Source organism: Ostrea edulis, chromosome 5 (assembly GCF_947568905.1).
Source record: "Ostrea edulis chromosome 5, xbOstEdul1.1, whole genome shotgun sequence".
Taxonomy (NCBI): Eukaryota; Metazoa; Mollusca; class Bivalvia; order Ostreida; family Ostreidae; genus Ostrea; species Ostrea edulis.
Window position 1 is genome coordinate 88685619 of NC_079168.1, and position 15890 is coordinate 88701508.

Consider the following 15890-nt stretch of genomic DNA (forward strand, 5'->3'; position numbering starts at 1 on the left):
GCCTATCAAAAATTTCCGGCTCAATCGGCTTACCCGGCGGGATGCGTGCGTAATTCCGGCTCACAATCAAGTGTGTCGCCGGTCATAGCCGGTTAACCCGGGAAGGCCGGATCTTTGGAATCAAATATGCTAATTGTCATGAGGTCGAATGTTTCATACAAATTATTTGGCCTTTTTAATACTGTTTTTGACTGCTGATTGCCCCATTTACCTGATCGAGATAATGGACTCACGGCGGGTGTGCCTGCCACCTTTTTCATAATCACTCCTGAAGGAAGCATTTTCAGTTTGGAAAGCACGAGCACAAAAAACTGAATATGATTGGTTATGCGTGTTTAGTGTACTATATCTAAAATATCTGTGTTTTGCGAATAACAAAGTTATCATATGCCTGCAATTCCTAACGAAAATAAGATTTATGCACAGTTTCAGAGAAAAAGCGATCATCTAAATTTTGAAAACTTCTGCGTATGTCATATGTAGAGTATGTAAATAAAACAAATTCGTTAAAGAGGGCAGATCATAGATTCCACGCTGAGTTTTTATAGGACAGGAGTGAACTGACTTTATAAGCTGTGCTTGTTTATATTCAGCCGCCCTGTTACCAACTTGAATTCATTCCAAAGTTTAGAACATGATACATGTTTACATACATTAAATTATGTGTCTACATTCATCGTAAAGTGTATGATTCATCTCTTAAATCATTATTTTGCATGTGATATTTTTTGTGCACTGTAGTCGGGAAATAAAACCTATACGTAGTCACAACATTTATATAGAATACAACCATGAACCAATGCATATAAAAGACAAATTTTGACAAGAAACCAAGAAAATAACCAGGAGGTGAATTTAAAACTGTATTCATTAATGCAATTCTTATTTCATTTCAACTGCACTCAGATGTTCTTAAGGAAGAAAAGGATAATTTGTAAATGACTTCTGGGCTTGAGTTGTACATCATAACATTGAAGTAAAATTCTATTCGCAAGTAGTATATGTGTGAAGTTTCGACGATTTAGTTTTAATCGTTAGATGGTGAATCTGATATAGAAATTTTTCTGTTCGGTAGAAAATGATACCGCGTTAGTCTAATATGAAGATAATGTTGTTAGCGACAGACACAATTTGACAGAAAGGACAGTACCGCGTGTACTGGTATCCCTAAGTGGCTTTTGGAATCTTAAGTGAGATCGGAACTCTCTTAAAATCGTGATCTTGTACAAAGCTACACTGTAAATAACATATCTCTGACCCTGATGTAATCTGTCATTTACTAACACGGCCACTGGGATGATTTTGTATGGTTTGACAAAAATAGCACTTTTAGTGGTTATTCTGGACCCAGGAAAGCTGCTCTGTGATGGAGTCCGTAAGTTAGCTATATTTTTTAAAACCACTTAGTATAAAAAGTGAAAAAATTGTGAAGATAACAAAAAATTATTAATATCATAAATCCTATAAAAATACAAAATTGAGAACAGGAAAATGACGGACCCCTGAAAATAACAGGTGGCATAAGATATCTAAGAGGAGTAATCATCTCCTGTTGACCAGTTCATACCCGTCATGAACCCTCTAACTTAATCGAGTAAAAGGAGTAATGCGTAATCAAAATCAGTATGAAAGGAACGGCCACACGCCAGACATTGTTCCACCTAATGACATTGTATTTGCAAATAAAATCATTATAACGATCATATAATTTGCGAAATGCTGATATAAAGAAGACTATTGAAACCCCGATAACATCAACTTATTTGTCTTTAGCCGGCCTCGGTTTAAAAAAATGATCATACACAGAACTTGTACTCGCGTGTCGAATCAGTTGGGGGGTGCATAGACACCATATGCAGGTATTAATGGAATATTGTTACATATATGGGGGAAGTTGACGATGGAGAAGCTGAAATCATCCCGTTTATCATAAAGTCGAGTTGATAGTTTGCCATTAACGTTTGTGTTTAGTAAAACATTCAAACATAAAGGAAATGTGAAAGACTCGATGGATGTCTTCTAATTTGAGTACACTGGGTTAATTCAAATCCACATACATGTGTATGAATGAAAATGAATATTGTTTCATAGATAAAACGTCGTCGATGTATCTAAATTTCGAGTTGAGGGCAACAGAAAGAAAATCATATTTGATTTTGAATAATTTGTGTCCATGGGAATTCCAAGTAAAACAGAAAGGTTTCTGACTCGGGATACATTTCTATCTATCGGTATCTATATTATTCTTGTACGATGGCTATTACAGTTGTGAAGCCATCAAGAGAGTTTTTGGTTATGTTATAGAATAAGAAATACCCGTCTTATTACAGAACTGTTCACAAATGTTGGAAGAACGTTATACTTGAGATGTGACGTGACGACTTCTCACATTCAGGTAGGAATCGCTATAACGTTAAGACCAAATAAGAAAGGATTGCGTGTTTCAGCAAAATTGCGTAGTGCCATCACTTTAATTCTATGTATGAAATATAACGTCAGTAAACGGTTACCCGTCGCTTTTAGTTCGTCTGGATCAAAGAACAAACAACTATGGCGTCTGGTCCACCGGATGAAGTGAAGGCGGAACGGAACAGGCTATCCCTCAGCAGACCCAGAGCAGGAATTCGCGAACTCACCATAAATGACGTCAGAACTTACGATGCGGGAAACTACTTATGTATTGTAACACTTACCAACGGAACCAGACTGTCTTTTTTGACCACAGTGCAAGTGAAGAGCCTGCTGACCATAGGTACACTAATTAAACACCGCCACTATGTACAGGTTAAACACCAGTAAAGTCTGTAACTAGACGTGCAGACCGCGGCAAAAATAACCCCTTTCCCTTTTGAATCCGGGCATTTCATAATTGCGGGTCAGCTTTATTATGATACCCAGCTCTATGAAAGTAAGATATGACTTATGTGTTTTTGATAGATAGATGTCGAGGAAAAGTCATTTTTCAATCTGGGAATTAATCATTTTATATGGCATCGTGTACTTAAATTTGCGCAAATAAGGTTATGCAACGTTTAATGTTGTTGTTTGTTTTTTTTATCCGAACACGATACGTGGACCCAGTTGCACAAATGTTAGTAAAACTTTGTCATTAACTCAGTGAAAACTAGACGTTACAAATGTTTGTAAAACCTTGTCATTAACTCTTACATTTATATAGTCAAACTTAACTAACTTTTGTGCAACTGGGTCCTAGTTTTTATGTGTTTAGTGAAAGAGAGTAATTCCTATCAAAGTTTGGGTAAGATAGCTACTACCAAATAAACAGAAGAAAGGGGTGTCACGCTATTTTATTTCAGCATAACGTCTGAAGGGAGTAGTTCAAAATCTTTTCTTTTGGTTGAAAAATACAATTTTATGACTTATAATGTGAAACTTCTAATGAACATTATCTTTTCAGAAAACTGTTTTGTCTGTTTTATCATTTTGTTTAATTTTCACCGAAAGAGACAACACGAAACACATATATAAACCAACAAACCACAGAAGCGTCGATACAGGACGAAGATATCACTACTTCAAAACCAAAGGGAAATATAGGTGAGATACTTATTAATTTGTGAAGGAGTATCAATATACAAGTTAAAGAAAAACTACTAGTATTAACCCAACACCCCCCCCCCAACCCCTCACCCAAATGATTTAAGATTTATAGTTTGTGGCGAAAATATATCCAGGGCTTAAATCATAATTCTTTTGCTTGGAGTAATTTGTCTAGTTTTTTTATGTTTGATATGAAGTCGATTTAATCGCATTATAATTTGAATAAAAGCCGTTTATTAGAGCTGCAAAGATTCACAAACTTTTCGATTCCACTCGATTTTGATTTTAGCCATTCGATTCGGTTATTTTCGATTATTTGAATATTAACTTGATTATTCAACATTTACTTTCAATCACAATCACGCACTAACACTACAAATAATATGAATGCAACATTTTACTGAAATTTCAACAATTAATTTTCTTAAAGTACAAATTTTAAACATCTTTGACTAGATTAGATTAATATAAATTTCTTTAACTATTTGAATAACTTAGACTTAAAGAAAAACTTCAACTATTTAGATATTTGATATCACATGTACAAGTCTTGAAAGCATAATATGCTAGTTTGATTCCAATGTTGTTTAACCACTCAATAACACTCATTCCAAGGTTGCAGCAGATCATTAGGAATAATCAAAACAAACTTCACAAGTTCTCTAATCTTTTACTACCTATCTAAAACCAAAATACTCCACTCTTTGGGTTCAAGTGACTTTGGAAGATCTTTTAGCACTGGATTGTCATCATTCTCCATGAAACACGCCAGACAGCATTTTACCCAATGATAGGATGTATTGACAAATTAGATCGTTATAACGACCATATACTTTGCAAAATGCAGACGTTAAACGAGACTGTTGAAACCCCTGCGCCATCATCTTGTTTGTCAGTAGCCTGCTTCGATTTAAAAACTGACCATAAGCAGAACAAGCTCTTGCGTATCGAATCAGTTGAGATAAATAAATGTACATGAAAATACCATATGCAGGTGATAATGGAATATTGCTACATAAATATGGAAAGTTGACTATGGAGAAGCTAAAATCATCCCGTTTGTCAAAAAGTTGAGTTGATAGTTTGCCATTAACGTTTGTCTTCAGTAAAACATTCAAGCATATAGGAAATGTGAAAGACTCGATGGATGTCTTTTAATTTGAGTACACTGGGTTAATTCAAATATCTATTTCCAATAAAATACCTAACTTTGAAGCAGAAATGGACGACTTTGTGGTGTCTTTTATTTCGAGATCACAAGGATATATCGAATCGACATATGAATGAAAATCATTATTGTTAATATAAATATAAACTAATAGTGTTTATATCTAGAATATTTTAGACATTGATTTTGTAGCCCAAAAAGTGGCTTTCGTTGGGGAGACTGTAGTTCTATCGTGTCCAGTTTACAGTAGTTCTGTAAAGGTAAGATAACATGTTATTTCTGTATAATTGTACAAGAACCGAAACGCATCTATTGTACAGTGAAGAGTTAAGCCCTTTCACACATTCACAGATAAGACGCCGGATCATCCCAGATCGTCAATCCGTGATGGTCCATGAAAATCCGTCATCACCGTTTACAAATCGTATATGCACCCGGCGTCCGGGACCATCCGGCTTGTTCAAACCAATCCGGGGGATTTAATCATGTTTAATTTTCCCCCGTAAAAAAAACCCTCCGTATTGATCCGTATACCTCTTTTATTGTTTAGCCACCGAAGTATTCGTGTAAAGTCCAGGGTCATCAATGTACGAAACTTTTCTGCTAAAGAACACGGATGTCTACGGATAGCAAACGGGTTGTTCACGGTAACTACACGAACAGTCACGATAACCGCAGGGGAGAAAGACCGTGCTAATCCGTGGATACCCGCGTGTCTCCGTGAAAGATCCGGCAGAAACCGTGATCTTCCGTACGCTCCATGATCGCACCGACCGAGACTTTTTCTGGGGACGTACGGGTAGCTATCGTGCTTATCCATAGAGAAACCGGTGTTAACGTGTCTGGATCGTGATAAGACCGTGTTGACACATTCCTTACGATGTCACAGAACTCAAAGACGCCGGATTAATCCGGATGACTAAAATTTCGCATCCAGCGTCGACAGGTTCCGTAAATGTGTGAAAGGGGTTTTAACAGATGGACATTATGGTGTTTATCAGAGAGAATATATTTGTTGTATATGATTTAGTTCGGGTGGCAAAAGAACGGAATCCTTCTAGCGTATGGTCCACCAGACACGGTACTTATTAATGAAGAGAGGATTTCGATCAGTGCTGCCACCTATGGTTGGCGACAACTAGTAATAAAACACGCTGTTGTCGGGGATAGTGGAATATACCTATGTGTGGTGGAACAAGGGATCGGCAGTCCATTCAAAATGTCTACAGACGTCCGAGTGGTTACGAAGGAGAATTCTGGTACGCACTCTGAATGTTTCAGCATTTCTTCATACCACTAGTTCTTGTAGTTCTCCAGTTGTCAATGAGTGTAATTTTGGTTCAACTGCTTGGAGTCGCAGTTTGGTTCATAGAACGCATATTCCTCGAACTTAAGAATTTTTTAATTTTTTTTATTTATTTATTTATTTATTTTTTTTTTTTTTTTTACATCCAACTGGGCATGGATAGTGCAGGGATTCTGAATAAATTAAGGAATTCTAGAATATTTCTTCGTTAATTTTATTCATTTGTTTTCATGTCTGTCTATTTATGCTAGGGTTGTATCCCCCTTATTACGAGAACTTGTGTGATATTACTTTTAACAAAATGGTTGTGATTAACAAACTTCATGAATACATGTAATGCGTTTTATTTATTCTTAGCGACAACTTCCGATTTGGCAACATTATCAACTTCGCAAGAAGGTGAAACGGAGTTTAGTGCTAAGCAAACAACATCGACAACTTCATCATCAGCAGTATCCTCTCCAACAGGTAATTACCTATGTAATGACTAAAACTACTAAAAGTATACAAGCCACCCAATAAAGAGAGCGAATTAATACTGTACTGAACTATTTACCTTTATAGTAAAACGATTGAATATTGGTCTAGGGATTAATTGTCTGTATAGACTACAAAAATTAGTATTCAATTTCGTTCGACGTTTTCAATATTGTTGAGCAAAATCACTACTAACCAATGTATGGCGTCTGACGGTACACACCATTGGAATTTAGTTTGTCCAGTATGCCACCATGTAGGATCGTAACGCGGACACCATGAATCTACCATAAAATCGGATGCAATTATTCGCAATGGGGAAAAGTATGAATGAGCACGAAACAGGGTCATTGATCAATCGTTTTTTATACGAAAAAGACGGCGGTAGAACATTTCTAAGGTGTCATTCAATGCTTAAAATTACACATGAAATGAACTCCTAGAGCCTACATTCAACACAGGTTTTACTGATGTGTCTACAAATCTACAGTAACACATTATTGGAATTGACTGTCTATAACTTAAACTATGTACGTAACTGGGTCTGTCTTTTCTCTTCGTCATTCTCAGCTCAGAGATTGATATACATGGTTCATTTCAAATCTGCGAGCACAAAACCTTGTTGGGATTTGAACCTGGTAGAACTTGTTTATTGGAAGACGGTATCATATAGTTGAAGTGTTTTGCAGTCTACGGACAATACACTTCCTCTCCTTTGTGAATGGTAGAAAATGTATGATGTGAAAATTCTAATTTAATTCATTGGTTGAAACAGGTCGTCCCGAAAATCAAACCGCACGCAAGCCATTCTTTCATGTTTTTTACAGAGGAGAAAAATCATTTTGACTTCAGATGTAGACAGTTAACTATTTGATAAACATTTGTTCAATCAACCAGTCAATGTTTTATTTTCTTGCTATACAAAGTAAAGCATTGAAAAGGATAGTAATACAGATATTACAAGATAAAAGCAAACATGCGTGAAAAAGTTACCAAAAAAAAAAGAAGAATGTTTAACCTGAAGAACTTAAAGAATTGAACTTGTTTGATTCTGATAAGATATAGTCAGCGACAAGGAGAAATGGTGAGAGACATTGGAGAACTAACATAAGCGATATTCGCTGCTTTTAGGTCTATATTGGCATTATGGGAGAGGGATGGTCAGATATATTTCATACCACTGGGAAATGAACATATCTAAATGTATATATCTAAACACAAAATAAGCTATTTTTGGAATTGGTAGAGGTTGAAATGATTACAACGTCGATGTTTTCCTTTCGTTGGATTTAAAGAATTATTGTTACGTAATCTTCTCTGTTTGTAGCATTTAAAAAAATCCATAAAGTTATGTGTATCTCTCAATAACTTTCCAATCTTTTCTTACAGAATGTGATGGACGATACATTGGGCAATATAATATGATACTTAAAATAATTGCTTTAAAACATATCAGTTAGAAAGCATACTAGAGAATTAAAAGATTTTCTGGTGATCAGCTCATTTTAAAATCCAATTTCACAATGCTACTACGCGTCTTCATAATTTGATTGAAACTAAAAAGTCGGTTTCCTGATTTTCACTTGTTCGCAATTTCCTCACAAATTAAGCTTCTTTTCTCTTTTTCTTTTTTTATCAATACGCCTGTTCCTTTAGGTATCTACTGTTAAAAATCATAAGTGTTCTTGCACAATCTCCCAGCGTAACCCGTTTATTTGTTGTTTTTATTTTGGTTTGGTTGTGCTTTATGTAATCACTGTTGATTCAACATGTCCAATATCATTATAGGCTTCATTAGGAGCTTCATTACAAATGTATAAGATCTACAATGTGTTATATAAATGAACAAGTGAAGATAACAGTGACCAGTCTCATAAATCCTATAAAGAATACAAACCAAGAGAATGGCAGACACGGTCCCCTGGGCACACAAGGTGGGATCAGGTGCCTAGGGGAGTAAGCGTCCCCTGTCGACCAGTCACACCCGCCATGAGCCCTGTATCTTGATCAGGTAAACGGAGTAATCCGCAGTCACAATCGATATGTTTAGTACTATCTAACAATTAGTCTGGAACACGTCAGACAGCATTCTACCCAGTGATAGTTTGTGTTTGCAAATTAGATCAATACAACGACCATAAAATTTTCGAAATATTGACTTTAAAGGAGACTGTTGAAAATCCAGGAACATAAGCTTATTTCTGAGTAGCCTGTCTCGATTAAAAACTTTATCGAATACAGAACATGATCTCAAGTATCGAATCAGTCGGGAAACATAAACTCCATATGCAGGTGATAATACAATATTGCTACACAAATATGGAAAGTTGACGATGGAGAAGCTGAATTCGTCTCGTTTGTTGTAAAGTTATATTGTAGTTTGTCTGTGTTCAATGAAATATCCAAATATGAAGCAGATATGGAAGACTCTGTGATGTTTTTTTATTTCATGCTCACTGGGATATATTGAATCGATATATGAATGAAAATCAGTCCTTTTAATAGATAAAACCTAAAGGATCATGAAACTGTCTTAAAGTTAAGTCAAAATTTTGACTTTAAATTAAGATTTGAACTTAGCTAAGATTGCTGACTTAAATGGATCACAAAACGAACTTAAGCAAATCTTAACTAAGATTGTCTTAACTTAAGTCTAAGTCTAAAATCTTGAATTGCTATCGCAAAAAGGAACTCTTTTGTGTAGAGGTAACAATAGGATATAAAAAAATAAACGACTTAAACAACATAGGCAGTGTCTAAAACGTCTAGTTTATGATCACTATTGCTGACACAGGCACATACATATAACAAAACTTTTTTCGTTATTACATACAAAGTTTGATTTATTGACCCCTTCGCCTTCCTCTTTTTAAAAGTACATGTAATAATGAATGAAAGTGGAAATGTAAGAGTGATTGAAGCGATAATTTTACTAAATTCAATGCCTGTATTTATTTTGTCGACTGCTTGCGTAGCAAAGAAGGATAACTCTAATTTATTTCAAATTCGGGCTAGGACTCCACATTAATCAGACTGCAAGTAATGATTGTTTTCTTCTTCCACACTGTCAACAAACTCAGTCAGGTAAATACATGTACTTTTGTAGTTGTAACTATTTAGTGAAACAACCGTGCATGTACGTGCTACTTTCTGAGTTTCACGTTTACATCTACTTTACGAACTACGAAACGGACAATCAATCAATCCTGTGATATTTTGAGCACATAAGAAGTCATATTTATAAATGCCTATATATAAGAGCTTGTTCTGCGTATGATCAGTTTTTACATCGAGGCAGGACTGACAAACTTTAAGAAGTTGATGGTTCAGGGGTTTCAACAATCTCGTTTAAACGGGCATGTACATGATTTGAACTGACAAATTTCAAATTCTATTTTTCCATTTTTAATGCTTAGAATGCTTAACTAAGGCATTTCTAATGGTCAGCAAATATTTGAATGTCAGTTGTCGAGGTATATCAGAGATACAGAGCTCACAATTCTTCCTTATGTAAACAAGGGTCGTGCCATGTGTTTATTTACATATGTTAGATATACTGGTAAAAGTTCGTTTAAAGCAGATTTTCCATTTTACAAGTTCATTCTGAACACAATTAAACAGTTTCTAGTGTTTAACACAAATGATTTTTTTTACACATGCTATTTTCTATTAAGCAATCTATATGTAAACAAAAATATGATATGGCACGAGCCTTGTTTACATCACAAAGAATTGTGAGTGCTGTATCTCACTTGTAACTCAAAAATTGATATTGAAACTTTGGTTGACCATTATAAATACTTTAGCTAAGCATTGTAAACAATAGAAATGGAAAAATAAAATTTTCAGCTCATTCGTGTCCATGCCCCTTTAAAGTCAACATTTCGCAAATTGTATGATCGTTATAACAATCTAGTTTGCCAATACAACCTATTATTGGGTCAAATGTTATCTGACTTGTTCCATACCGATTGTGAGGCCGTTCTTGGCACACTAATTTTGACTACGGATAACTACGTTTACCTGATCAGGATATAGGGCTCACGGCAGGTGTGACAGGTAGACAGGGAATACTTACTCCTCCAAGACACCTGATCCCACCTCTGATATATCCAGGGGTCCGTGTTTGCCCAACTATCTATTTTGTATTGCTTATAGGAGCTATGAGATTGATCACTGTTCGTTATCTTCACCTTTATAGGAATTATGAGATTGATCACTGTTCGTTATCTTCACCTTTATAGGAGTTATGAGATCGATCACTGTTCCTTATCTTCACCTTTATAGGAGTTATGAGATCGATCACTGTTCGTTATCTTTACCTTTATAGGAGTTATGAGATTGATCACTGTTCGTTATCTTCACCTTTATAGGAGTTATGAGATTGATCACTGTTGGTTATCTTCACCTTTCATACAATAGAACATATCATAGTGTAACGGCAAGTACATGTACTCAGTTCTTCCTCTTCATATTTCAAAAATCAAATGACTTATCAACCGACATTCACAGCTTTTGTTCATGGTGAATCATATTGCATCAGAAACATGTATCCGCTTTTCGATCCTAGAATGTTGTGGTCATTCAATGGCTGCATACAACGCACTGGTGTTTGTTATGCTCTTAATTGTAAAGTACAAAGCGCCTTACTGATTGTCTCCAGTCGGAAATATTGCTTTCAAATACATTCTATTGTTGGATATTGATTGAAAACAAACATCCTTATTACATCGCCTAGATATCGGGGTCAAGGTTCATGTAAGGATTAATGAAAACAGGGCAAGATGGTAGGTACTTGTTAGCTGCACTAATGTAGCCCTCTCCGATTTTTTGTTATTCCGACGTTTTCAGGATAGGGCTACAATTCCATACGATCTTCGTAATGGTGCAAAATATGTTTATGAATAACCTGTAATAAACTCGGTATGTTTGTCTCCAATGTTGTTTACACCAAAAAGAGTTCCGACTTTGTGCTTGGACTTGTCTAACAAAGATGTTTTTCATTAATGAAACACAAGCTGTAACTGAGGGCAAATAAATTGAAAAATAAAAGAACAAATATTTAACATATTTGTAATTGAATATACATGTATAAAACTTCATAGAATCAGAGTGAATCTGAAGCAATAAACCCGTCAAATCAGCAGAAAATGTCGATTCATGAAACATTGTCAGGATTCCTGCTCGTAATCTCTGATGTGCATTGACCTCGGAGGTCACCAGTTCGGAAAAAAGCGAAAGAGAGGCACTGAGCACGTGTCAGATTTGTAAATAATTTAACATACCAATTATATAGAAAATTCTCTACCAAAATTTCACTTGAGTTGCACATTTGCGTAATCATTACTTTCTTATACTTGTCATTCATGAAAAGATGTAATATTTTAAAACAAACGACACATGTAGTTACTCACGTCAGTTTACGTCTCTGTATAAGACTTTGGCCTCAGCAAACCGATTATGCTCGCCAATCATCGTTCCCATGACCATGTATACGACGCATTGGCGGTAAATACAAAACGTTCATTGTAGGTATGCTCTCAAACAACATTCCCTGGTTTATTTTGCTGAATTTATCTTCAGACCTTGGGGATTATATTAGTTATACCGATAGGTGTTATCTAGTGCATAATTGGATAGTTGGAAAAAATACCGTCAGTTACAGATTGTATTGCTTTAAAGGGGCATGGACACGATTTGAGCTGAATTTTTTCAAATTCTATTTTTCCATTTTTATTGTTTACATTGTTTAACTAAAGTATTTCTAAAGGCCAACCAAAATTTTAATACCGTATCAGTTGTTACATGCAAGGTGAAGATAACGAACAGTGATCAATCTCATAACTCCTACAAGCAATACAAAATAGATAGTTGGGCAAACACGGACCCCTGGACACACCAGAGGTGGGATCAGGTGCCTAGGAGGAGTAAGCATCCCCTGTTGACCGGTCACACCCGCCGTGAGCCCCATATCCTGATCAGGTAAACGGAGTTATCCGCAGTCAAAATCAGTGTGCCAAGAACGGCTTAACAATCGGTATGAAACACGTCAGACAGCATTTGACCCAATGCGAGGTTGTATTGACGAACTAGATCGTTATAACGACCATAGAATTTGCGAAATGCTGACTTCAATCGAGACTGTTGAAATCCCTGTACCATCAACTTGTTTGTCAGTAGCTTACCTCGATTTACAAACTGACTATACCCAGAACAAGCTCTTGCATATCGAATCAGTTGAGATATATAAACACCATATGCAGGTGATAATGGAATATTGCTACATAAATGTGGGAAGTTGACGATGGAGAAGCTGAAATCATCCCGTTTGTCATACAGTTGAGTTGTTAGTTTGCCGTTAATGTCTACTTTCAATAAAATATCTAAGTATAAAGCAGAAGTGAGGACTTGTGAGATACAGCACTCACAAGTCCTTGTTATGTAAACAAGGTTTGTGCCATGTCTTTGTCTGCATATATATTACTTAATAAAAATAGCATGTTTAAAACAAAATGAGACGTGCTAAACACTGGAATATATTTAATCATATTCAGAATTAACTCGTTAATTGAAAAATCTTTAAACGAACTTTTACTAGTGTATTTAACCTACGTAAACAAAAACAGGACACAAGCCTTGTTTACATAACAAAGAAATGCGAGCTCAGTACCTACCATGTACTTTGCCAACGGACATTTAAATTTTTGTTGACCATTAGAAATACTTTAGTTAAGCTTTCTAAACATTAAAAATGGAAAAATAAAATTTGAAAATTTTCAGCCCAAATTGTGTCCATGCCCCTTTAAATATCAAGTACAACAAGCAATATTCTTCGTCTTCTCCGCCATGCTTGTTATCTCGAGATCTCGTGGGTAGATCTACTGAAAAACCTAAACATTGACTATCAGCACGAAAATGTAGTTCGACAAAGAACGGAAAATCATATGTTGGCAGAAAATTTTTTACACTCTGCTGTTCATTTTTAGCTCACCTGAGTTGAAAGCTCAAGTGAGCGTTTCTGATCACCGGTTGTCCGTCTGTAAACTTTTTACATTTTCGACTTTTTCTCGAGAACCACAGGACAAATTTCAACCAAACTTCAAAAAGCATTCTTGGGGAAAGGGGATTTAAGTTTGTTCAAACGAAGGGCAATTACTTTCTCCAAGGGGAGATAAGAGCGAGATAGCAAATCTACACTAAGAAATTTTAAAAATCTTTTTACTCCAGAACCAACGGGTCAATTTCAACCAAATTGTGGACAAAGCAGCCCCAAGTGAATGGGATTCAAGTTTTTTTTTTCAAATGAAGGGCCATGCTCCCTTCAAAGGGGAGATAATCACGAAAATGCAAAAATAGGGTGGGGTTATTTAAAAAATAATTTCTCAAGAACTACTGGACCAGAAAAGTTGAAATCTGTATGAAGGCTTTCTGATATAGTGTAAATTCATTTTTTCAAATCATGACCTCCGGGGGTAGGATGAGGCCACAACAGGGGATCAAAGTTTTACATGTGAATACATATATATAGGGGAAATCTTGAAAAATATTCTTCTCAAGAACCACTAGGTCAGAAAAGCTGAAATTCATATGAAAGCTTCCTGACATAGTGCAAATTCAAGTTGAAAAAATCATGGCCCCATGTATAGGTTGGGGCCACAATAGGGGATCAAAGTTTTATATGCTGATATATGTAGGACATATCTTTCAAAATATCTCTTGAACTATTTAAGCTAGGGCTTTCATATTTTGTATATACGTTCCTTACGGCAAGACCTTTTCATATGATCCAATGTTGTGTGATCTTGTGACCTTGACCTGAAAGTTTGACCTACTTTAAGAAAAACCTGACCTATTCAATATCTTCTGAACTATTTAAGGTAGGTCTTTCATATTTTGAATATAAATTCTTTATGACATTTTCTTGTTATACTTTAGTGTTAACCTTGAACAACGGCAGGGCCAATATGGTTCAGGTGAGGGAAGTGACCCATGAACCTCCCCCCCCCCCCAAATTGTAGAGGGCTACATTATTGCAGCTATAGTGGTAAACAATCAAATTCCCATAAATTGTTTCCTATTCAGAGTGGGAAAAGTTGAAACATTTAGATTCTATTCTTTTTATTTTGAATAAGAATGAGCTTGTAGCTAAGTTTATAATTCTGTACTGACACCGGTGGAGTTTATAGTCATTTGTCACTCTGAAGGGTATTTTGTGGATTATTTTCCATTCTCTGTCGTCTACATCCATATGCTCACTCAATTTTGTTTTGCCAGTTGAGACTGAGTTACATGTATTTTGATTAAGAATTTCATAGAAAAAATTTGATTTAAAACATTTCAAAATTGTGTAAGTATTTGACATAATCAATGGAATTGTAAGCTTTATGATTTGTTTACCAGAGTCAGATTTTTTTATCCACGTTTTTACTTCATGGATAATCATGCTGTTCTATTCTAAAATGTTTATCTTAGTATTTGTATAAATATCACAAAAATGTTCAAAGCTAAAATCTGATCCATCTTTATTAATGATAGCATTGATCAGTCTGATGTTGCGGTCAAACATTATCAAAAAAGGGTTTGCACCAACATGAATCTGTAGATTGTAAAACAGAGGTGAATCAGCAACAACAGTAGACTCATCAATGAGCTTATGTGATACAATGTAGGACTTGAATACATCTATCCAAAATTTATTTTTAGTGTTTTCAAGAAAGCGGTGATGTATTCAATCCCACAGTTAATAAATTTGTTCAACTGAAAATTGGGAATAAACAGTCCCATCCCTCTACTTGAGAAAATGAGGTATCTTACCCAAAATAATGTCATGAAAGCTTTATAAGATTTACCATTTTCAACCCCCATCTTTTAATATTTTTTGTTGTTGTTTTTTGTAGAAATGGTGCTGAATAACACAACAAACCTGTCAGTTAAAGTCGTCATTAGTAAATCTAAATTATTTGGACTTCTTGTCATCGCCATCATTATTTGTAATTTGTGAGTAGGCGACACTCCGACTATAACTTATCATGATGCATATACGAAAAATTCAACAAAACCTTTACTTTGACTCCTCTATATCACCCTGGATATGATCAGACAATTACATCTTCGACCTTATTGTTTGCTATCTTTTTGGTTTTGTACACTTTTGAACAATATTTCAGAGTTTGTGTTATTTGTGATAATTATCTATGATCGAGGGATAAGGACAGATGCACTGTGTATGTGGATATCTTGTGTAAAGATATGACAACATGTCTTATATTTGCTGATTTCCACCAGTGTTAATGATTGTGAAGCCTAATTTTTATCATTTGTTACATTTCATAAATAACCTATTTCATTCTCAAGCTGTTCTGTTGTATTTGTCAATTT

General features: G+C 35.4%; 1 protein-coding gene across 2 annotated transcripts; it reads left to right on the forward strand.

Moving 5' to 3' along the window:
* Window positions 1-1185: 1185 nt before the first annotated feature.
* On the forward strand, window positions 1186-15865 carry LOC125652144 (uncharacterized). 2 transcript variants are annotated; one of them, XR_007361494.2, is made up of 9 exons: window positions 1218-1375; window positions 2331-2395; window positions 2524-2752; window positions 3466-3558; window positions 4922-4989; window positions 5760-5988; window positions 6393-6503; window positions 15216-15317; window positions 15410-15560. XR_007361494.2 is itself a non-coding variant. In XM_048881130.2 (8 exons), exons 1-8 carry the CDS (start codon window positions 1297-1299, stop codon window positions 15511-15513), a joined length of 978 nt encoding a protein of 325 aa, XP_048737087.2. In that variant the 5' UTR covers window positions 1186-1296; the 3' UTR covers window positions 15514-15865. The 2 variants fall into 2 exon arrangements, 1 of the variants encoding a protein (XP_048737087.2); XM_048881130.2 differs by lacking the exon at window positions 15216-15317 and having other exon boundaries at window positions 1186-1375; window positions 15410-15865.
* Window positions 15866-15890: the final 25 nt, after the last annotated feature.

Coding starts and splice junctions, on each gene's coding strand:
- LOC125652144 (XM_048881130.2), top strand. CDS start 1,297: ATGATTTTGTATGGTTTGACAAAAATAGCACTTTTAGTGGTTATTCTG. Junction 1,376..2,330: donor GCTGCTCTGTGATGGAGTCC/GTAAGTTAGCTA, acceptor GTCTTATTACAG/AACTGTTCACAAATGTTGGA. Junction 2,396..2,523: donor TGACGACTTCTCACATTCAG/GTAGGAATCGCT, acceptor CGTCGCTTTTAG/TTCGTCTGGATCAAAGAACA.